This window comes from Cucurbita maxima, unplaced genomic scaffold (assembly GCF_002738345.1).
Source record: "Cucurbita maxima cultivar Rimu unplaced genomic scaffold, Cmax_1.0 Cma_Scf00049, whole genome shotgun sequence".
NCBI lineage: Eukaryota > Viridiplantae > Streptophyta > Magnoliopsida > Cucurbitales > Cucurbitaceae > Cucurbita > Cucurbita maxima.
Genome location: NW_019272065.1, coordinates 903,158 through 925,916, shown reverse-complemented (window position 1 = coordinate 925,916; position 22,759 = coordinate 903,158). Strand labels below are relative to the sequence as shown.

The following is a 22,759-nucleotide window of genomic DNA, read 5'->3' as shown; positions in this document are numbered from 1 at the left end:
ATCATCTTCTGGCCAAATAGTTTGGTGAGCTTATTACCTAAACCTATTGCTTATTATAAAAATGTTTAAACCAATTTTTTTAATTTTTTTTAATTAGCTTTGGACGAAAATACCCTTACCAATCTATATTTATTTATTTTGATTTTTTTGGATGAATTTTAGTTTATAAAATTTAAAAATTATTTTTTCTTTCAAAATTTAATTTAGATGGAGTGTGTAGAACCTAAGGTTTAAATAGTTATTGCGTCGTTAAATAGGTCTTCTTTAAGGATCAAAGATACTGAAACTCTCATTCACTGTCATAGTTTTGTCCAAACTCTATTGAGTTTACTGTTCTTCATAGCTTCTTGAACTTTTTTCGGGACTTGCTCTCGAAGTTCAAAAGTATACTCTCTCCTATCATACAACTCTATCTTCATATCATGTCTTCCCTCTTTCTTTTGACCAACGTGAAGTGGTTTGACCGGCACCTCAAAACCCTTAATACTTAACTTTGAAATTTGAAGGTTTTGTTCCTTTCTCGGCTTTTAAAAGCTAAAACGTTCACGTTGAAGCTAGAAACGTGCCACTAAAAAAATCTACTTTATTTCAATTCAAAGACCAACATGGATTTTAAAAAATATTGTCCACTTTCAAGAAATAAAGTTATTTTTACATATGGAAACATAAATTACTAATTTGAAGAATTTAGTTTTTTTTATATATATAAAATAAATAAATAAATGGTCACTGTCTTAAACTGAAAAAAGGGAAAATAAAAAGTAAAATTAAATTAAAAAAAATAAAAATAAAATATCTGTACCAATGAGATATTTTGAGTTGGAAAAGATATTATTATTCCATCCAAATCAATCGGTCCATGCATAAATCTGATAGCCTTTTGGACTTGGGCTATAAGTGGGAATCCAACATATTGGGGGGTTTTTACTTGTAATAATTAAATGTAAAAGGAGAATATTATATTTTATTTAAAAAAAAATAAAATATTAAAAAAGAAAAATAAATTTTAAAAATTAATATATTATACGCATTTAATAAAAAATATACTATTTTGGTATATTAGATATTTATGCTTTTTGATCCACTCCCAACAAAAAGGAAGTTTGGAGTTCAACGATCATATCTAATATTAATTAAGATATTTTTGTACTTTTAATTTTCTTTTTATGCCACTAATTATCTTAAATATTTAATTATTACCCCTTTTTTTCAAGTTCACTTCCAATGCATCCAACCTCCATTTGCAATTAACTGGTTTTTAAATATTTTTTTATTTTAAATTATTTATCCTATTAAAAAAACATTTAGCCTTATTTAAGCCTTACAATTTTAAAATATTACCAAACAAACTAATAATCTATTTTAATGGATTTTTTTCACTCTGCAATTATTTAATTAAAAAAAAAAAAAAAAAGTCCTCTACGTGAACTAATACAGATTTTGCATTGGGCCTGTTGACCCATTGGGCTGAAAATAGAATCAAGGCCCAACTTAAATCTAACACCCGGCCCAATATGTCCCACTTGTGATTTATTTATTTAATTTTCCTCCCCTTTTTATCATTTTATTAATAAAAATATCTCACATTCAAATATGAGGGCACCAACCTAGGAATGTTCAAAACCCTTATTTCATTGTCCCATGTTGGCACATGAATGGGTAGGCTAAAAAGCAACATTATTTTAATAAAAAAAATAATAAAATATGGGTTTAAAATAGGAAGAATTTTTTGTGTTCTTGCTTTCGTTTTAGTATTATTCTATCCCAATTATGGGTTTGGTTTTTATTTTATTTTTATTTATTTATCAATATTATTTGTGTAATAACAAACAAAAAAAATGTTATTTTTTTAAATTATAAATAAAAAAAACGATGAATGATTTTTGAGGAGCATGGATAAGACAACCCTCTCTAGGCCCCTACCCACACATCTCTTTTCAAGAGATAAGAAACAAATATTTAAATATTGAAAATTTAATTGGCAAGATATTTTAATTAAATAGTTTTTAATAAATGGAAGAAAATATAAATATATATATTAATTGTTTTATATATAAATAAAGCATGAAATCACCTTTGAGCCCATTTAAAAAAAAATTCAAATTCAATAATTTAAAAAAAAAAAAAGAAAAGAAAAGAAACAAAGCCATAATTTTAATTGTATATTTATTTAAATGAAATGTCAATTTCATGAAATTAAAAAAATATATAATAAAGAGAAAAGATAATACCTTAAAATTGTAATTTCTAAACATCCACACGCTTTAGAAAACGTTAAAAAAAATAATTTAATTAAAAAAAATAGAAATAATTTTAAAATCTAGGGGGAAAAATCAGGTGCGGGCGAGTGGATTATAGAGTGAGATCCAAAAAGTTGAAAACTACAGGAAAATGGAATTACACATAACGCCGTGTGTTGGAATGTGAAAGTTTTGACATTTCATCGCCGTCACCGTCACCGTCAACAAACAGCGAGGCAACAACGTTTTGGTTTTGGGTATCATCCAGTGAAGGCCTTAACCCGCGAAGGCCCCTCTTTATAATAAGATGCTCCTTCACGCCTCTGTTCTCTTCTTCTGTTCACACTCCTTCACTTTCCCATCAATTTTTCCACTCCCTTTTCTTCCCCCCCCCCCCCCCCNCCCCCCCCCCCCCCTGTTGTTCTTGAGGGCGAAGAACAAAATTCATTACTAGTTCTTGTAGTGGTGGTTGTTAGAGAGATGGTTTATGATGATTTGATGAAGACTTGCATCATTTTTGGTTATGGAGGTCACTCGTCTTCTCGATTCCCTGATGTTCTTACCAAAAGGTACTCTCATTGAAGATCCAATTCCATTTTGTGTTCTTCCTCACTCAATGGATGTTCTTCTCTAGCTCTACGAATTACTTTGTTTCTTGATTTGTTCATATGGCTCGGTTTGTTTCGATGTGAGAAAACGGAAAACAGGGCTAATTTCTGGAAATTTTGACGAATTTGGAAGGATTTGATGGGTTTGATTCGATGTTTTCCTCCTATGTGTGGGGGATATCAAGAGACTTTAGGATTAGGGCTAGATATTGTGTTTCTATAGCGTCTGTGAAATCTTTTTCTTATTTAGGGATTTGTGTTTTTTCTGTATAATAATTCACCTCCTTGACTCTGTTCTGTTTTGTTCCTTCTCCCACTTTCTGGGAATTTTCTTTCGATATGGTTTATGTTTTTTGTGTTTTTGTGTTAAATTTCTTGTGAGTTTGTGAGGTTTGTGAGGTTTGTGTTATTTCATTGATAAATCTTAGGGTTTTGATGGAGGGAAGATATTGTGGGGATTGATTGATTGATTGATATAAGCCGCCACAGCTGTTTATAAGATATTGTGTGTTTGTGGGAATGGCTGTATTTAACCCATCAGATTCAATGGAGATGATGAGTTGAAATGGGAGGCTCTCGACTTACAGCTCTTTCAATGGAGAGTCATCACCCTTCCACACTTTTGTCTATGGATTCCAGTGCTTCTTCTCATGATGAATTGGATTTGGAAATGAATCGTCAAATCGTTCTTCCCCGCCCACCCGATATCAATCTTCCACTGTCTGCCGAGCGTAGCCCGCCCCAGCAGCCATGGAGCTCTGATCCATGTGACATTTTAGATGTTGGACTTGGCTCACAGGTTTACGAGACAGAGAGCTTCCTTAGTGTCCCAAAAGTTGGGCGGAAATGCGTGAAGCGTGTTGATTGTATTTGGGGTGCTTGGTTTTTCTTTAGTTTCTACGTTAAGCCGGTGATGAACGATAAGTCGAAGGCGAAGATTATCCGGGATAGTAATGGGGTTTCTGGGTTTGAAAAGTCTGATCTTAATTTGGATGTTTTCATGGTTCAACATGATATGGAGAATATGTATATGTGGGTGTTTAAGGAGAGGCCTGAGAATGCATTGGGGAAAATGCAGCTTCGGAGTTATATGAACGGTCATTCTCGTCAAGGTGAGCGCCCCTTTCCGTTTAGTGTTGATAAAGGTTTCGTTCGATCTCACAAAATGCAGCGGAAACACTATCGGGGTCTCTCGAATCCTCAGTGTGTTCATGGAGTTACGGTTGTTACGTCTCCGAATTTGATGGTTCTTGATGAAGAAGATAGGAAGAGATGGGTGGAGCTTACAGGCAGGGATTTGAATTTCACCATCCCTCCCGAGGCAAGTGACTTTAGTTCATGGAGAAATCTTCCAAACACGGATTTTGAACTCGAGAGGCCTCCGACTCTTAAGAGTGCCTCGAACTCTCATTCCAAAAAACTGCTCAATGGATCTGTACTGAATTTGTCAACTCAGCCATCGAACCATGCGAACTGTGACGGGATGGATTTATCGCCTGTCAGCAGCAAGAGGAAGAAGGATTTCTTCTCGAATGGCAATGACGACGACTGCTACTTGGCTGTGAATAATCACACGACCGATCGCATCTCCGAGATAGAAGTCCACCCGAATGAGCCACATTGGTTGAACGATTTCAGCGGGGTAATGAAGAATGTTTACGGACCAGTAACAGCTGCTAAATCGATATACGAGGACGAAGAAGGTTATTTGATCATCATCAGCTTACCATTTGTTGATCTTCAAAGTGTCAAAGTTTCATGGAGGAACACTGTGACACATGGGATCATAAAAGTATCGTGTGTGAGCACGTCGGGGATGCCATTCATCAAGAGACATGATAGGACATTCAAGCTCACCGATCCATTCCCCGAACACTGTCCCCCGGGTGAATTTGTAAGGGAGATCCCTCTAGCAACTCGAATTCCTGAAGATGCCAATATAGAAGCATACTACGACGGTCCAGGATCTGTGCTTGAGATTATGGTGCCGAGGCTCCGCATTGGCCCTGAGGAACATGAAGTTCGTGTCTGCCTTCGGCCGCACCTGGGAGGAAATGATCTTATGTTAACCTGAGATGTCTCATCTGTATGAGTAACAGTTGTGACTGGATGAGGTGAGGCAGGCACACTTCAATGTTTACTAACTAAGCTTCATTTTAGCGTTCTTTTATAATGTACTTTTGTCTTTGCTTCTTATGTCATTCTTTGCTCACTAAATTTATGTCTCATATTTAGAAATTGATATGAACTTATATTTGTTTTTTTTTTTTTTTTTTTTTGTCATTTATACAAATATCATTGGTTGTTTGATTATAGCCAAATTTTGTCCGTAATTGAAAGCGATTATGTCGATCCCGTGAACCCATTTGCAACTCCGAGTCGTCTCGATGATTTGGTTCCTATATGGATGGTGGTGTTCTTGCAGTTTATATATCTTCTTAGTTCATAATATTCAAATCTGACGACTTATACTTATCTTCATTGATTCTTTTTCCATGAGAACTTGTAATAAAAGCGAATACCAGATCAACTTATCACTTCTATAAAGTGTAAAAAATCAACACTTGAATTGACATTTAAATTAATTGAAAATTCAACTCAATTGACTGAAATTGAATAAATAAAGATAAAATCCACCACAAAAAGATTTGATTCGATCCAATAAAATTTAAAATCCTCGGAATTGATTTTGAATATTGAGTTTGCTTTGACTCCATAAATTAAGTACTTAAAATAAAGTAGAAAGAAGTTTTACAAAAAATAGAAGGATATATAAAATTCGATGGCTTTGAGTGTGAAGGATATAGAAAGAGAGTCAAGGTTGGCGGCTGAGATAAGCATTCCCACAATTCTGATGAGATAAGCATTCCCACAATTCTGATATCTCCAATTGTATACTTCCAAGCTCAAACCTCGTGTAATAACACCACCTCTATACGGAGCTTTGAAAACATATCTCCATATTAAATTACTAATCTAGAAGAACCCAAAACGATCTCTTTAGTAAAAGTCCTCATAATAATTTTACATCTGCAAAAGTAAGCTGAGGGAGTTTTGTGGCTTACAAGTAATTTCCACCGCTCACTAAAATGTCTTCAACGAAACTTTTATAACAGAGAGTGGGAGACCAAAAAAAAACGGTGGCTTACACTCGTTGGGCCATAATTCAAAATTCCACGGTTCCAAAATGACAAAAAAGTGCGATACGACCCGACATTGCAAATACTTCTTGGACAGTCGAACTCGCTTAGTCGACTTCCTCGATCTTGGGACCAGCACCGCTACCTCCGCTAGCGCCGGTCGGGATGCTGTCGTCATCAGCGCCGCCCATATCAGCTCCAGCGCCTTGGTACATCTTGGCGATGATTGGGTTGCAGATGCTCTCCAACTCCTTCATCTTGTCTTCGAACTCATCGGCTTCAGCCAGCTGGTTGGCGTCAAGCCACTGGATGGACTGCTCGATGGCATCTTCGATCTTCTTCTTGTCAGCTGGGGATAGCTTGGCGCCGATCTTCTCGTCGTTCACTGTGTTCCTCATGTTGTATGCGTAGTTCTCCAAGGCGTTTTTGGCTTCTACCTTCTTCTTGTGCTCTTCATCCTCCGACTTGTACTTCTCTGCCTCTTGAACCATTTTCTCGATCTCCTCCTTTGAGAGTCTTCCCTTGTCGTTGGTGATTGTGATCTTGTTCTTTTGGCCGGTGGTCTTGTCTTCCGCAGACACGTTCAAGATACCGTTGGCATCGATATCGAAACACACTGTGATTTGAGGTACACCTCTGGGAGCTGGAGGGATGCCGGAGAGCTCGAATTTTCCAAGCAAATTGTTGTCGCGGGTTCTTGTTCTTTCTCCTTCGTATACTTGGATCAACACACCAGGCTGGTTGTCGGAGTAGGTAGAGAATACCTGCTCCTTCTTCGTGGGAATTGTGGTGTTTCTTGGAATCAAGACAGTCATGACACCACCGGCGGTTTCCAAGCCAAGCGAGAGTGGGGTAACATCCAACAAAAGAAGATCTTGAACTTTCTCATTGCCTTCACCGCTCAAGATGGCAGCTTGAACTGCGGCACCATAGGCAACAGCTTCATCGGGGTTAATGCTCTTGCAAAGCTCCTTGCCATTGAAGAAATCCTGCAGTAACTGTTGGACCTTGGGGATCCTAGTGGATCCACCGACAAGAACAACATCGTGGACGGTGCTCTTGTCCATCTTTGCATCCCGCAAACACTTCTCGACGGGTTCCATACACTTTCTGAAAAGATCCATGTTCAATTCCTCGAATCTGGCACGAGTGATGGTAGAGTAGAAGTCGATTCCTTCATACAAGGAGTCAATCTCAATGGTGGTCTGAGCAGTGGATGAGAGAGTCCTCTTAGCCCTCTCACACGAGGTTCTCAACCTTCTGAGAGCCCTTGGGTTGCCACTAATGTCCTTCTTGTGCTTCCTCTTGAATTCCTGGACAAAGTGGTTGACCAATCTATTGTCGAAATCTTCACCACCAAGGTGAGTATCTCCAGCAGTGGCCTTCACCTCAAAGATACCCTCTTCAATGGTGAGAAGAGAGACATCAAAAGTACCACCTCCAAGATCGAAAATCAAAACGTTCTTTTCCCCAACACTGGTTGCCTTCTTGTCAAGACCATAGGCAATGGCAGCAGCCGTGGGCTCATTGATGATTCTCATGACATTGAGACCAGCAATAACACCAGCATCCTTGGTGGCCTGACGTTGGGAGTCGTTGAAATAAGCAGGAACGGTGACCACGGCATTCTTCACGTTGAAACCAAGGTAAGCTTCAGCAATCTCACGCATCTTAATGAGAACCATGGAAGAGATTTCTTCAGCAGCGAACTGCTTCTCTTCACCCTTGTAGTTAACCTCAATCATGGGCTTGTCACCAGGGCCAGGGATGACCTTGAAAGGCCACAACTTGATGTCGCTCTGGACTGAAGAGTCACTGAATCTTCTTCCGATCAACCTCTTCGCGTCTGCACCCAATTCATTCAGACAATTAATTAGTTAACAACTCAATTCGAAACACATCAAAACAGAGAATCGATGACAAAAACAGAGTACGATAGCCAATTCATAAATGCCATGCGATTGGAGAGACTCATTGACTAAAACTAACAGTCTAATCTTGTAAATATGAAACAAAACACCAATGCAGGAGGACTAGAACCTGTTAGGAACTGTCGTGACAATGCCGAAAGACATTATGAATATATGATTTTCCATCACATTGAACTAAAGTACAGAACTCCTCAATGGACAACAAAGGTTATTAAGAGAACCACCACTTGAGAATAAAGGTTATCCACGATCGGACCAATCGAAGTGCAATAATACGAGATTCAAAGCTATAACAATAAAAGAATGCACCATGGGGAACAATACAGCTACATACTAATAAGTTCTCTGCGTATAAAAAAGAAGTCCAGTCTATATCATCAATGCTATATTACATACATGGCACATTTAAATCATGCTATAACTGAAAACAACGGATCCACAAGAAACAGGATTAATTATCGATACAAAACTCAGATCTAAAAGAACTTCCAAGAATAAAACGAGATCTACAAATCAAAAACATAGACAAAACCAGAACACATTCACCAAGAACAACATTTCTAAATCCGAAGGCAACAAAAAAAGAGAATAACTAATAATGTCGTTAAAAACTGAACGAAACTCGAGGTGAGACGAGATCCGATAACAAAGAAAGCGAAGGAGATAGATCTTACCAAAGACAGTGTTTATCGGGTTCATGGCGACCTGGTTCTTAGCAGCATTACCAATCAAACGCTCGGTGTCGGTGAATCCAACATAGGAAGGAGTAGTCCTGTTACCCTGGTCATTGGCAATGATCTCAACACGGTCATGTTGCCAGACACCAACGCAAGAGTAGGTGGTTCCGAGATCGATTCCGATAGCCGGACCTTCTCCCTTGCCGGCCATTATGGTGTTCAGCTACGGTGGTAGCTAGGAAGAAGAGATGAATGTGGATCAAAGAAAGAAGAAGCGGAGATTTGGGAAGAAAGATGAAATGAACGAGAGGCGTAACTAGGTTATGTGAAGTAGTGTTACAGAGGGCAATGAGATGATTATATACCCAGAAAATTCAAAAAATTCCAGAAGGTTCGGAATCCCTGTGGCTTATCCGAACCGTTGGATTGAAGAGAGAATGGACGGCCAGATTTTATCAGACAAGGTCGGCGTAGACTTAGATTTCCCACTCCCCCTCTCGCGCCGTATATTTTAGAAACCCTTTCCCCGACACGCGGAACAAATATTGAATTTTCTTCTCATTTTTAATTACAATTTTATTGTTTTTTTTTTAATTGTCTAAAATTATCTAGATGGTTCCATAGTGTATTTTTTTTTTATTATTTTGTATATGAAAAAATAATTGTAATAATAATAGCCACAAATTATATATATTTTATTCACAACTATATAATAATGTTTTTTAAAATATGTTCAAATATTTGAAAAAATATATATAAATATTCATAGTCTATTTGATTAGATAGAATTAGACATGTTTGTGAGACAAGATGAAAAGTAACACAACTTGTTATAAGAAACAATGAAAACATTAACACATATGTTTCCAAACATAATTTAAAAACAATGAAAACATGTAACACAAATGTTTGAACTTTAAATTTATGTGATGAGCTCACATATGTTGACTTGGATTTGATGGGTTATGCATGCGTCATGATATTATGTTGCGTTTATGTATGTTATGCGGTGATGTATAATACCATGTTATGTATGTATGTGATGTCTAATATATCTTGATAGGAACAAAATGAAAAACAATGGATGTCATACTACGTCTTGCCATTTGTAATCGTACAATAGATTATATGATGATGCATGATGCATCTGTGAACTCTAACATGAATGAAAGGGAAATGGAATGATTTTGAAGTTAAGCCATGGTTTTTAAATCATTAGGACATCATGCATTTATGTATGTCACGTGCATCGAGATACTTCCCCATTATATTATATTAGTATAGATTCGTATCTTCGATGTTTATGTTCGTCATGATATCATGTAGATCTTTTCTTTTGTGGTGTTTGGTGATGCGTTAGCGTGTTGAGTCTCCTTAGTGATATATTTCATACAAAAACGGGATAGACAGAAATGGCAACAGTCCATAGGGGCATTTGTGACAATTTGTGCTTCTTCCAACTAATTGGGTTTGATAAATGGGCCGCAGAAACTGGGCTACATTCGGTGGCAAAGGCCCATGATAATTGGGCCGACAGAATTAGTTGATAAAATATTAGAGTTAAAATACTTGGTTATGGTATATTTTCATAAAATATTGAGATATTTTATAAAATAAAGGGTGAATTTATTAGAGAAGACTGGGTGCTAAAGAATCCAAAAGGGCACCAATTGTTGTAGGTATAATAAACGCATAATCCATTAAAATAAATAATAACAAATAAATAAATAAATAAAATAATTATATTAGATATGAGTTTTGCGTCTATTAAAATATTAAACCGTTAATTTTGAATTTATAAGTAATTCAGGAAAAAATTAAAAATTGGCCTAGAGTTTACATGCATTAAATAATTATTTATATGGTGAGCTAACAATGGTAATATTCGAATTGTTTTAAGCTGATAGAAGTATGTTCAAACTATGTATAGATATAAAAGTCTTATCAGGTTTGATGCAATCATGTGCTATGTTTATGATCGACATCCATAGATTTCAAGATGAAATAAGGTTGCATACCTAAGATAACAAAATAAATACTTTATCATATTTATAACAAATAATAATATTCTTATTCCAAAAATATTTATAAATTTTAAATTAACCTAGAAAATAATCAATTTTGTTCGTCGATGATATTATATTTTATATAGAACAAGAAGGAATAAATCCTATGATTTGTTTGATGGTCTTAAAATAATTTTAAATTCTAAAATTTTAAAATATGAAAATATGGTTAAAGTTATAAGTGTTTGAAACCAAGATGATTTGAAATAAGTAAATTATGAAAAATGAAAATGACGTATAATATTTTACAATTATAACCTTAGAACAAATGTTCAGCACTTTTAAAAAATTTCAATAATTGATTTTATGAAAAAAAAAAATCTCTAATATTTTTAAAAGTTCAATTATTCGTAGAATAAATTTTATTATAAAGATATAATAAATAATAATATTTTTATAGAAAATTAAAAAAAATAATAATAATAATACCGTTAGAATTTTATTGAATTTATGAAAATAATTATTATTATTATTATTATTTTGTTAAATTAGATAACAGATATTACAACAATTTTCTAAATCTAGGACTCAATTATTATTTATTTTTTTTCTGTCTTTGTGTGACATAAATTCTCAATAATTGGCTTCCAAATCAGAAAACCAACGAAAAGAAGACACGTCAAGTACACGTGTACGAATCATTCTCTTGGGTCTCCGCCATTGCCGCAAAGGCAAGCTCCTGATGGCTAGGGACGCATCAGAGCCGTCAGTTTTCCTGAACGATATTAAATTGACCGGCCACTAGTAGGCCACTTGGCAAATAGTCAATCAAAATATGCCACGTGTTCCTCCTTACCCGTTACCTGGGGTAGAGGGATTATTCGTCTCCATATGTTTAGGTTGTTACCAATATTACTCAAAATTAAATTAATTTTTAGTACAGTGGGCCAGAACCCAGTGCAGGTGGGCCTCCAAATTCAGATCCATTGAATCCATACCACTAATCAAAACTAACATTAGGGGGCATTTTGGGTATTTATTCCCGAAACAACACGAGTTAGCTTAACGAAATCTATATTTGATTAACACGCTTGTTACCATACTTTATTTAAATGCATTAAATTTTTATAAAATATATTAGTGACTCTATTTCTTACCCAGCTCACGGGTGAAAAATTCAACCCTTGGAACGTACTATAGTACTACGTAGCAAAGAGCGGATATTAAGGGATCAAATCTTCCCATATGAGTTATTAGAAAAGATTAGTATGTGATCCATGGAGTAACTTTTATCCACTAAACGATGACGGTAGAAAATTATGACATAAGAGATTCATTAGATTTAAATTATTATTATTAATAAAATTTGATAAACGAGAAGAAATTATAAAATTATAAAATTAAAAATTAAAAATTAAAAATGTAACATCAAACTAATTACATATATTTTTTTTTACATAAATATTTTAATGCATAGGGAACATGAACGGATAGACCAAAATTAATTTTGTTTTAATTGGGTAGTTGAAATTGAATTCCAAGATAAATATGTTATGTAATAAATATATATACATATATTTCTAGATATAAAATATCATGCATGTGGAAATATACAGATACATATACATACATGTATATATATTAAGAATTTCAACCAATTGTGTTTTGACAATTTAGTAAAATTTTATTTTTAAGAATTTTAAAATTTTAGAATTTTAGAAAATAATTATCAGACTCGATTGAAAATGTTTGCTTAATCAATGATTGGTATTTGTTTTCTATTTATAATCAAATAAATTAGAATAATATGAAAATAGTAATAAATAGAAAGATCAATAAATGTAAAGATATATAGTAAGAAGACACCTATCAGATATTATTTGACTTATAATAAAATATCAAATATAATATATATGGTAAACCCATTAAAATAAATCCAATAATAATAATAGAAAGAAATTTAGGAAATAATAAGTGCATGCACTAATGGGGCAATTATTTTGACAAAGATAAATTGACAAAAATAACCTTCCACATAAATATTTAACTAACACAAGTGGTGAATTAGCATTTAATTAATCCAATAAATAATTGGCAATTAATATAATCTAAATGTTTGTAAAATAACCCAGTTGGAATTGGATCAACCCATGTAGATATTTTTCTAAAATAAAGTTTAATGTTTTAATCTTGTAATATTTTATAATATATATATATATTTTAAAACTTTTAATAAAAAAATTGAACTTTATTTGAATTATTCGGGTTACCAATCCAACCGACCCAAAATTTCGAGTTAGTTCAAAAGATTTTTTCAACCCAACGCAATCCAATCCAACTTATGTACATTGTAACCGAGAAGAGATCAAAATCCACATTATTATTATTTTTTTAATTTATACAACAATATTAATAATTCATTTAAATAAAATTTAATTATTTTTAGTAGTTATTAATCATTGGAATGGGATATTGTACCTTTTCTTTAACTGGACATCACATCGAAAGAAGGGTACATTGTAATATTTATAACAACATTAACCATTTAAATATAAATTTTGGTATTTGAACCTTTTACGTCAAAGAAAAGAATATATATTAATTATTGGTTAATTATAGTTATTTTAATATTAATAATTATTGAAAGTAAGAGAGTTGAAAAGGAAATTTGTGAGAGAACCAAACATTATGGTAAGTTTTAATTAAAAAAATAAAGGATTTTAATGATCAAATTTATTGCTACTTAGATGAGGGCACATATTGAGCTAAATAAATATTTCCAAACCCCAATAAATCCAATTATACAATATGTTCTAATGGCCACATGTTTCATTAAAAAATAATAATAATAATAATAATAATAATAATAATGATTGAATTTATTTTACCATAATGTTTTCTAACTTTTATTTTTTAAACGTATGGATTTAATTTTTGAACGGTTGACCATCCTTAAACTAAGTCTTATGGTCTCGTGAACAAAGATTATTGATAACTGACATAAAAGTTCCTAATATAGTAATTAATATATAGGTAGTTTCTACGAATCCTTTTTTTTAATAAAAAAAAGTGTGTTTTTTCCTGAAAAAAATAAAGTAAAAATGATTATCACATGTTTTATGATATTTCAGGATTATTCACATGAAAAAGTTTAATTATTAAAAACATTTATAAATTTTGTATTTTCTCTAAAAAAGAAAAATACTTGTGAATTTTTTAAAATTTAAAGATATTTGTATAAAAAAAATCTAAAAAATACTTTTATGGTTAGTTTTATAGCTTTAAATATTATCAAAAAAATATTGTTGAGTTTTAAAAATTTTCATTAAATCCTTCAATTAAAAAAAATTAAAAAATACTCTTAGTCGGACTATATTTTAATGAAATATGAAGATAATTTGAAAAGTAGCATACACATATTTTACCTTTGTAAAGAAAAGTTAAAAAAAAAAATTACTGTTAATATAAATGAAAACGGTTTACGAACCTCTCATAGATTATTTCTAAATTTTTTAATTTTGAAAACTCACGAATATTTTTCAACTGTAAAAATAATAATAATAATAATAATAATGAGAGTTCGTTTACCATTTTTTTTAAGGGTATATTTTAAAAGTTCGATTTTTATTCAAAATTTTCATTCGGGTATTTTTAATTTTTTTTAAGTTTATAAATATTTTTGAGATAAAATTGAAGGATATTTTTATTAATTTAATAAATTTAAAATAGGTTGAAATTGATACTGACCGGTGAAATTCAGGTTTAAAACAAATATTATTTTCTTTAAAAAAAAATCAATCATTTAAAAGAACATAAACTAAATTTCAAAGAGTTAAAAGTATTAAGATAGGATATATAATTTTAAAAATGGTTCATTTTATCCCTTTATTATCCATTCGATAGCCAATATGATCATTTTGGACGATAAAAAAAAAAAAAAAACACACAAACACAACATTTACGAGAAGAAGCCTAATGCAGGACAAAATTCAAACCGACATACAAAAACTATGTGGAGAAAATAGAATGTGTCAAAACCCAAATGCAACTCATTGGCCTCCGCACATGGGGCAAAGGTTGCCCCTCTAGTCGGTCTCATTGAAAGGAGCAATCAACTTCTTAAGGAGACACACGTCATGCGTGTCCTCGACTGGTGACATCTTGATTCAATTCCATCGAGTTTTATTTTTAACCTAATTTGTATGGAAAAAACATAAGAAACGCTCAAAAGTTCTCATTTAAATATTTGTTTTTAACATAGAGAATGTGAGCTCTTCCTCGTTGAAGGTGGAGTGCTTGTGAAATTGTAGACAAGGTTGAAGAACAAAGAAATGTTCTCGAGATCTTCTTGGGCTCACATCAACCTTATCTAAGAGAGGAGTTGTAACAACCCAGACTCACTGCTAGCAAATATTCTCCAATTTGAGTTTTCTCTCAAGATTTTAAAACGCGTCTGCTAGGAAAAAGTTTTCATACACTTATAAATGGTGTTTTGTTCTCCTCCCCAACCAATGTGGGACATCACAGGAGTAAGGATAACAAATCACAAAGAAGAAGAGTTAGATGAACAAACAAAATAACATTTGTCATATATACAGTATGAAAGGACCCAGATAAAGAAAAAAAAGTCGAGACCAAGGCTGAGACAAAGATAAACCCTAACTTTGGATGAATGCACTAAAGGGACGAACTTAGTGTAATTGAGGAAATGAAGCAACAAGGTCGAGACAAATAATCTTCCGAGCACCAAAAAGTGAATTGAAGATGTGTCATCGAGTGCAAAGTTGAGGAAAATCATTCACGTAACATGAAAACTAATATAAGAAGCGTAATCAAGTGGAGAAGTAACGGGAAACCTTTATCGAGACTGAGATTGTTGTTCGGGCATGAAAGGAGAAACGCGGGGAAGAAGGGAGAAAGAAGAAATTGGAAAGATAAGAATAAGAATAAAAAAAAAGATAACGAACACGACAAATAATGATGATGACAACGACGACAATCATGTATGAACGAATATAAAAGGATAAAAAGAGGAGAGAAAATAGAAAATAAATTAATAATAATAACAAAATATCACATCGACTTTTTAATTAATAACAATCTTACATGCGAACCAAAATGTAATCAAATGCAAAACTTAGTGTTAGAATTAAAATTACAATTTTTTCTATGCCTTTTAATAATTATTTATTTTTAATAATTAAATTAAAAGATGAGATTATAAAAGCTTAAAACATGATTTTTGATCGAGATTAACCTCGTTACAATCATGTTGTCGCCACAGGAAATGGGTAATTGTCGACACAGTTGTGTGTCACGGTCATGCTTGTTTAAAGCGTGTTACCCGTGACTGCATCACTTTATTGTTTTCCTTGACTACTTTCATGATGAATAGTAAGTATGTGATGTTTCGACATAATTATATTTGTCTGGTAGGCTTGTAATGTCTCACAATGTACTAAAAGGGATGTGATCCGTTATCAACTCCTCTTATCTAGATTTTGTGTGACCGTTCGGCGAAATCACGTTTAAGCTATCAAACCTAAACCACCTCAAAATGTTTGTGATTAGTTGTCAAATTCTCCTTATCCAAAAAATTATATGTTATTTAAGCTGTTGTCTTGACTTTTGTTTGTAGTCATATGAGGTTGCTTTCATTTCAAACACCCTTTCGATAATCTCCCTGCCCTCGTTTTCTTCAAAACAAAGTCATAGGCGACGCGATCCCAAATTCACTTGACTATCTCAATATTGGGAGTGAATGTTTAGTACGTAACAGTGTACAGCGTAAAGTGCCAGCCTGTACAGTGTCACAATCACAAAAGTTCACAAGTGCAATTGTGACACTGTACACGGTGATTAAGGAATCTTACACGAGTATGATGATTCGTTAGTACCTAGTACGTAACGTGATATTGAGATAAAGTATGATTAGGCTCTCTTTTCATACAATCCCTCGAAGGGTTCGTCTCGAGTTTGGAACTGTAAGTAGGGCCGGATACCAATTTGAAATATTTGACATTTTTTTTTTCCAAATGGTAAATATATTCGAATGCCATTATATTATATATGTGTACTCCACTGTCCCATTCTCCTACCAAACATTGGCTTATATATTAATTGCAAGTAAAAATTATATTGCCATCATACACATTTCTTCTCTTCTTTGCCTTAGTTTTTTTTCTCTCTCGCTCAGCCTACCTTTTTCTCCTACTACAAACACCGCTAATAATGGCGGCGGCAGTGACGACCACGGCGGTGCTGTGGCGGATTCGGCTCGGCTCGGCTCTGCGAGCGGCTTTCGCTTGTAGCTTAATTGGCGGGGTCATGATGTTCGGACCGGCGTCAGTGAGTCAGTTACTGTCATTTCCGGCTTTCTCTTACTTCACAACTATTTCAATTGTACTTACGGACGCCGTTTCTATTGGCGACGCCGTTAGGGGTGTGTGGCACGTGATGTGGGCAGTGGTGTCAGTGTTGGTCTTGTCTGTTCCTTGCTTGTATCTGGTCGGACCGGAGCGGTTCACCGGTGGGTTGTCTGCGGCGGTGGCTGTGGCAATTAGTGCGTTTGTGGTGGCGCTTCCGATGAGAACCCACGTGCTGACTAAGCGAATCGCGTTTGGACAGCTGGTGATTGTGTACGTTGGGACGGTGATTCACGGCGGCCAGACGAGTTTCATTATGCACCCAATTCGCGTTGCGTCCAGTACGGCTGCCGGAGCTCTCGCCGCCGTCGTTGCTATGGTGTTGCCGTACCCTCGGCTCGCTTCCTTTCAGGTAAAACGAACTTTAAAATAAAAAATTTAAAATTTTCATATTACGAAAATTTTTGCTTATAAGAACAAAAATTTGTAACATATTATTATTATTAATTATTTGGAGTAAACATTATTCATTCAATCTAAGTATATGGTGAATAATACGATTTGTTTTATTAAATATTTTTCAAAATTAATGGCTGTAAATGAATGGTTTTATGACAAAGACTTTTGAAAAATAGTGTTGGTTTTATAAATGCTGAATATTTATATATTTAATTTTAAATTTTAAATTTGTATATTACAAAATTATATATTTTTTTCTAAAAAAATATTTTTATAAGCATTTTTAGTTGAGGAACACTCTTATAATTTAATTTAACTTAGTTTAAAAAATTCTAATGGAAACATACCATTAATGATTTACGTCAAACAAAAAAAAAAAGTTATATAAAAAATTCATTAATTAATATTTTACATTAATAACTAAAATCTCATCTAATTTTAAATATTAAATGTTCACCACTCAAAATACATTACTAATATCGGTTGCAAACGTTAAATATTCTTAATATTTATAATAATCTTAGAAATAAAGTTAGATTGGATTTTAACCCTATTTTCGATTTTTCAACTAAAATGGTTCGATTTTAAAAAATTTCAACCTTACCCAAACCGTAAAAAAAAAAAAAAAAAAATTGGGTGATATGAACGCTACTAGTTAATTACTTATTTTAGGTTAATGTGTATATATATTTTTCTTTTTGATGTATTTAGTAAAAGTATAATAAAATAATTATTTGTTGTTTGGGGTGTAGATAAGGAAACTTAGTAGAGCTTATTGTGATAATGGGTGCGAGAGGATGGGGGCCATGGTGGAAGGGTTCGGCGCCAAGACCAAAGCAGAGGCGGTTGCGTCAATGGCCGAAGCCAAGTCCCTATCCACCACCGGAACTAAGCTGCTTCGATCCATCCAACCACATCTGGTATGATGTTTGATTGCTATATTTTAATTTAAAATTTCTAAAGAAAATTGTAAAATTATTAACTTAAACAAATCTCATGAACGCAGGGAGGGATGATTTGGGAGCGGCAACAGAAGGAGATTGCAGAAAAGTTGGAAGGATTTGAGGTTGCTCTGAGAGGAATGGAAGCGGCCTTAACTTCCCCTTCCATTGCGATCGGAGCAATGGACGAAGAACTCTGCAATTCGCTCAACAATCTCAAACCCAAAGCCACTTCAAAGCTACAGAGTTTCAAGATTTCCTTTCCTCCTAACGCCACAACCGCGCCGGAGACGAAGCCGCCATTCTCAAACCCTCCGCCTCTCAACGTTTCTCTCATTACCCCTCAGATTCTTCCGCCTTCGTTCTTCTTGCGTTGTATGGAACTTCTTCACTATGGCTCAACTGCCGCCGCCGCCGCCACCCGGAATCTTGTCTCCGATGTGGAAATCGATCGGAAAGCCAACGGGATAGAAGTAACCGAGTTGAGAGACGGCGGTACCAAAAATAGTCGTTGGGGCATTTTGTCGAACATCTTGCCTACAAAGCAGAGTTTGTGTTTTGCGCTGAAATGCTCGATTACTTTGGGGCTTGCTGTGTTTCTGGGTCTGACTTATACAAAGTCGAATGGGTATTGGTCAGGATTGACGGTTGCCATCAGCCTTGCAACAGAGAGACAAGCCGTATTTACTGTTGCAAACGCTCGAGCTCAAGGGACGGCAATGGGGTCAATCTATGGCGTTCTGTGCTGTTTTATTTTGAGAAAACTTGAGTATTTATGGCTATTACCTCTTCTTCCTTGGGTTGTTTTTACCAGCTTTCTAGTTCATAGTAGAATGTATGGTCCAGCCGGTGCGACTTCCTCAGCATTAGGCGCATTGCTAGTTCTTGGGAGGAAGAATTATGGCATTCCATCTGAGTTTGCTAATGCTAGAATCACAGAAGCTTGCATTGGATTGATCTGTTTCTTAACAATGGAGCTTATCTTCAACCCAACAAGAGCAGCAACTTTAGCTAAAACAGAGTTCTCAAGGAGTTTGGAGGCTCTTCAAGAGTGCATCAAAAGGGTAATCCTTATTCCCCAAAAGAATTTCAATTTCATTTCACTGATAGAACATCACAAAACTCTGAAATCCCATGTTAGTCAATTAGAAAAGTTCATTGCTGAAGCTAGGTTTGAGCCTAATTTCTGGTTCACACCTTTCCAAAGTGGCTGCTATGATAATCTTCTGAAATCCCTGCAGAAAATAGTGAATATCTTACAGTTTCTACCGCATGAAATGAATCTCCTCTGTTTAGAACTTAATAGATCTGGGGTTGTTGGGAAGGAGGTTCATGATAGTTTAAGTGAAGACATGGATGCTTTCTGCAAACAAGTTGGATGTTCACTGAATTTCATGGAGAAACTGAGCATGATGAAGGAATTACAGAACACAAACAAGAATCAGTGTTCTGAAATGGAGATGGGGAAGATGATTCCAAATGATGGATGCAGAGCTCTTGCTCTAGTTGAAGAAGATGTTGAGAAAATTGTGGGCTCTTTCTGCCAACATGCAAATGAAATACTGGCCAAAGCTTACACAAATGAAGAAGGTGAGGCAAATCAGAGAGGGCAAATGACACTTTGTTTGAGTTCAATTGGGTTTTGTATGGAGTGTTTGATGAGAGAAACAATGGCGATGGAGAAGGAAGTTCATCAGCTGCTGAAACTGGAGAATCCATCGGTTCATATCAACCTGCAAGAACTCTCAACAAAAGTGAATGCTCATCACTGTAAATGATATATTTATATTGATATACTGAATTTGCTTCGCAGCAATCAGACAACGTTTATGGTCTGAGCAAAGGCAAGAGATGCTACTATTAGGCTACCATATGTAAGTTCATATAATAAACATTGATTCAATAAAAAAACATTATTCTTAAATCAAATCGGACTTGTTTTTTAGTTAAACTACGTATCGAGATGGTCTCATGTCCTTTTTGTTAGCAAGACAGGTTCGAACTTGCAACGAATAGTTTTAAAAGTAAGATCAAGTCTCGATACCTTTGATCGAGTTGAGAGGATTCAAATATCTGAGTGGTAGACAAAAAAAAAAAAAAAAAAAAAAAAAACCTTTAAATGTTACCCCCAACTTTACAATTTTTTGATTATTTTTGTGATATGTTGGGCGCTCCACTGTCTGTCTCCTGCAGAGATACTTTTTATCTTGATCTTGGATCCAGGGGGACTGTGAACTTGAATGGTTGAAATATGAAGAGATTCCAAACCCCATTATAAACGCCAAAACCTTGCCTCACCCTTCGCTTCTTTCGATCTGCTCCTTTATCAAACCCTATCATTCCCCCACTTTCCCTCCACAATTTTCTTCGCTGTTGCTTCTTTTTCCGACAGATTCATTCCTCAGGATTTCGCCGGCGATCTCTGTTTTGGGTCCACAGAGCGGCTTTCAGGGAAATTTTGGAGGGTTTTGGGAGGGAGAGAGAGAGAGAGAGAGAGAGGAGGAGGCCATGTCGGCGGGAGTCTGTGGAAAGCGGGTGGGGTTTGAGGAGATCTTTGGATCTTCTTCTCCGACGGCCTGTTCTTCGGCTAAGAGGTCTCGTTGGTCCAGTTTCGGATCCTCGACCCGATCGGAGTTCGGTTCTGGACCTGAGGATTCTGCTTCGGTTTTGCTTCAAATGTTTCCTGGAGTCGGTGGTGCCGAGGTTCGTTTCCTTTTCTGGTTTAGATGAATTCCCTTTTTCTAGTTTATTTTGGATACTTTAAGATGATGGTTTGATATCAATAGGAATTGTAAGCTAAGGTCTTGAAGGATTTGATTATCCTTTGTCTGAATCATAATAACATGATCAAAGATGCTATTTATGTTCTATAGGTACCTTCCTTCGATGATTATAATGCTGGTGTCGATTCTGCACCAATTCTGAATTGTTCAACGCTTCCTGATGAGAGAACAGCTACATGTAAGTTAATTTTAGGCAGTCAAATACATAATTGGCTTGGATATCTTATTCTAAAAGAAAGATTTTCTGGGGGACTTGTGAAATCAGGCAGTCAAATGTCACACGAGAAGGGCGAAGAAGCTAGAGATGTCGGTTCGGCCATTGCTGAAGGGAATGGAATGCATGGGTGCAAATGGGTGGACATGTTTGTGCAGGAGATGGCGAGCACGGTGGATGTCGATGATGCTAGAGTTCGAGCTGCAAGGATTTTAGAAGCTTTTGAACATGACATAACTGCTCATTCAAGAGAATCAGAGGAGGTAGTATTATAGAAGGTTTCCAGTTGAATTTTCATTCTCTTTTTGGATGTTGTGTGAAAGGTAAAGTTAATGTTCTTCCCACATTATGTTGTTGCAGTTAAAGCATGAATCTTTGAAGGAGCATTTCCAAAGTTTGGTAAATGACAACCAAATTTTAAAGAGAGCAGTAGCGATTCAGCATGAGCGCAATCTCGAGCAAGAAGAGAAGAAAAAAGAAGTTCATCAGTTAAAGCATGTATTATGCCAGTATCAAGAACAAATTCAAAGTTTAGAGGTATATTCATAGCTCTTATTACATCCTGCCATCATCATCTTCACTAATATAAGCCCTCACTTTACTGCAAACTTGGCTATCCCAAAAATCACAATTTTTCTTATGTTATGGAAGCAGTGATTCTACTATACGTTTATACATTTAAAGAACATATAGACATCTTGAATTAAGACGACACGATCCGACTCAAGGTCACATTCTAGTCTGAAGAGGGGCTTGCATAGAATTATCAATCCAATTAGAGGGTTGAATGTACAGCAGCTTATAATCAGAAGAAGAATAGTTAGTCAATGTTATCATTTTGGGTTCGTGGTAAAGGCTTCAAAATTCTCATGTAGCTAGGAATTGCTGTTGTGCAGGTAAGAAATTACACATTAAATCTCCATCTGCAGAGGGCACAAACTGTTTCAGGAGGACACTTCCACCAAGACATGTTTTAAGGTTGTTTTAGCTTCATTATTTTTCTCTATATGTAGTAACTTCTTTTCTTTGACCTGCAATATTATAAAGCCAGTTTCGCAGTTTGTTTACTGTAATGGAAGGTTCAATGCTTTGGTCTGCTTAGTTTGTATGGTTTTAATGCTACATTATTCTACATATATATCTCGATCGATTGTTCTTATCCTGTGGGTCAACCATTTGTCATAAAATTTGAAATCTATCATTAAGCTGAAATTCTATTTTAGACTGTACACTCATTAAAGAGTGATCTAGTAAACAAAATCTAATTAAATTTAACAACATTTTTCATATATAGATTTAATTAATACAAGGTTTAAAGTTTAGAAATTAAATTGTTACGTATTAAAGAGTAGAGTCAAGATGAAGTAAAATATTTCAAAACTAAAAGTAGACAGA

At 34.7% G+C, this 22,759-nt stretch overlaps 4 protein-coding genes across 5 annotated transcripts; 3 read left to right on the top strand and 1 right to left on the bottom strand.

The window, feature by feature from the left end:
* Window positions 1-3,392: 3,392 nt before the first annotated feature.
* On the top strand, window positions 3,393-5,119 carry LOC111471288. The gene has a single exon (XM_023117014.1). It carries the CDS (start codon window positions 3,414-3,416, stop codon window positions 4,920-4,922), a length of 1,509 nt encoding a protein of 502 aa, XP_022972782.1. The 5' UTR covers window positions 3,393-3,413; the 3' UTR covers window positions 4,923-5,119.
* A 706-nt stretch (window positions 5,120-5,825) lies between these two features.
* On the bottom strand, window positions 5,826-8,938 carry LOC111471170 (heat shock cognate 70 kDa protein 2-like). Its single transcript, XM_023116866.1, has 2 exons — window positions 8,594-8,938; window positions 5,826-7,834 (listed from the first exon to the last, which is right to left on the bottom strand). The coding sequence occupies exons 1-2, from the start codon at window positions 8,805-8,807 to the stop codon at window positions 6,096-6,098; spliced, it is 1,953 nt and encodes a 650-aa protein (XP_022972634.1). The 5' UTR covers window positions 8,808-8,938; the 3' UTR covers window positions 5,826-6,095.
* A 7,826-nt stretch (window positions 8,939-16,764) lies between these two features.
* LOC111471229 lies at window positions 16,765-20,296 on the top strand. 2 transcript variants are annotated; one of them, XM_023116940.1, is made up of 4 exons: window positions 16,765-16,958; window positions 17,043-17,379; window positions 18,179-18,346; window positions 18,433-20,296. In XM_023116940.1, the coding sequence occupies exons 1-4, from the start codon at window positions 16,834-16,836 to the stop codon at window positions 20,143-20,145; spliced, it is 2,343 nt and encodes a 780-aa protein (XP_022972708.1). In that variant the 5' UTR covers window positions 16,765-16,833; the 3' UTR covers window positions 20,146-20,296. The 2 variants fall into 2 exon arrangements, with proteins under 2 accessions (XP_022972708.1, XP_022972706.1); XM_023116938.1 differs by having other exon boundaries at window positions 16,765-17,379.
* A 300-nt stretch (window positions 20,297-20,596) lies between these two features.
* Window positions 20,597-22,523, top strand: LOC111471230. Its single transcript, XM_023116941.1, has 5 exons — window positions 20,597-21,070; window positions 21,241-21,328; window positions 21,416-21,627; window positions 21,725-21,901; window positions 22,261-22,523. The coding sequence occupies exons 1-5, from the start codon at window positions 20,876-20,878 to the stop codon at window positions 22,339-22,341; spliced, it is 753 nt and encodes a 250-aa protein (XP_022972709.1). The 5' UTR covers window positions 20,597-20,875; the 3' UTR covers window positions 22,342-22,523.
* Window positions 22,524-22,759: the final 236 nt, after the last annotated feature.

Excerpts from the sequence above, each read along its gene's own strand:
- LOC111471288 (XM_023117014.1), top strand. The coding sequence starts at position 3,414 with ATGGGAGGCTCTCGACTTACAGCTCTTTCAATGGAGAGTCATCACCCT.
- LOC111471170 (XM_023116866.1), bottom strand. The coding sequence starts at position 8,807 with ATGGCCGGCAAGGGAGAAGGTCCGGCTATCGGAATCGATCTCGGAACC. Across the intron at positions 7,835-8,593 it reads CCCGATAAACACTGTCTTTG|ACGCGAAGAGGTTGATCGGA; the intron begins GTAAGATCTATC and ends AATTGGGTGCAG.
- LOC111471229 (XM_023116938.1), top strand. The coding sequence starts at position 16,834 with ATGGCGGCGGCAGTGACGACCACGGCGGTGCTGTGGCGGATTCGGCTC. Across the intron at positions 17,380-18,178 it reads CTCGGCTCGCTTCCTTTCAG|ATAAGGAAACTTAGTAGAGC; the intron begins GTAAAACGAACT and ends TTTGGGGTGTAG. Across the intron at positions 18,347-18,432 it reads GATCCATCCAACCACATCTG|GGAGGGATGATTTGGGAGCG; the intron begins GTATGATGTTTG and ends TCATGAACGCAG.
- LOC111471230 (XM_023116941.1), top strand. The coding sequence starts at position 20,876 with ATGTCGGCGGGAGTCTGTGGAAAGCGGGTGGGGTTTGAGGAGATCTTT. Across the intron at positions 21,071-21,240 it reads CTGGAGTCGGTGGTGCCGAG|GTACCTTCCTTCGATGATTA; the intron begins GTTCGTTTCCTT and ends TATGTTCTATAG. Across the intron at positions 21,902-22,260 it reads AACAAATTCAAAGTTTAGAG|GTAAGAAATTACACATTAAA; the intron begins GTATATTCATAG and ends GCTGTTGTGCAG.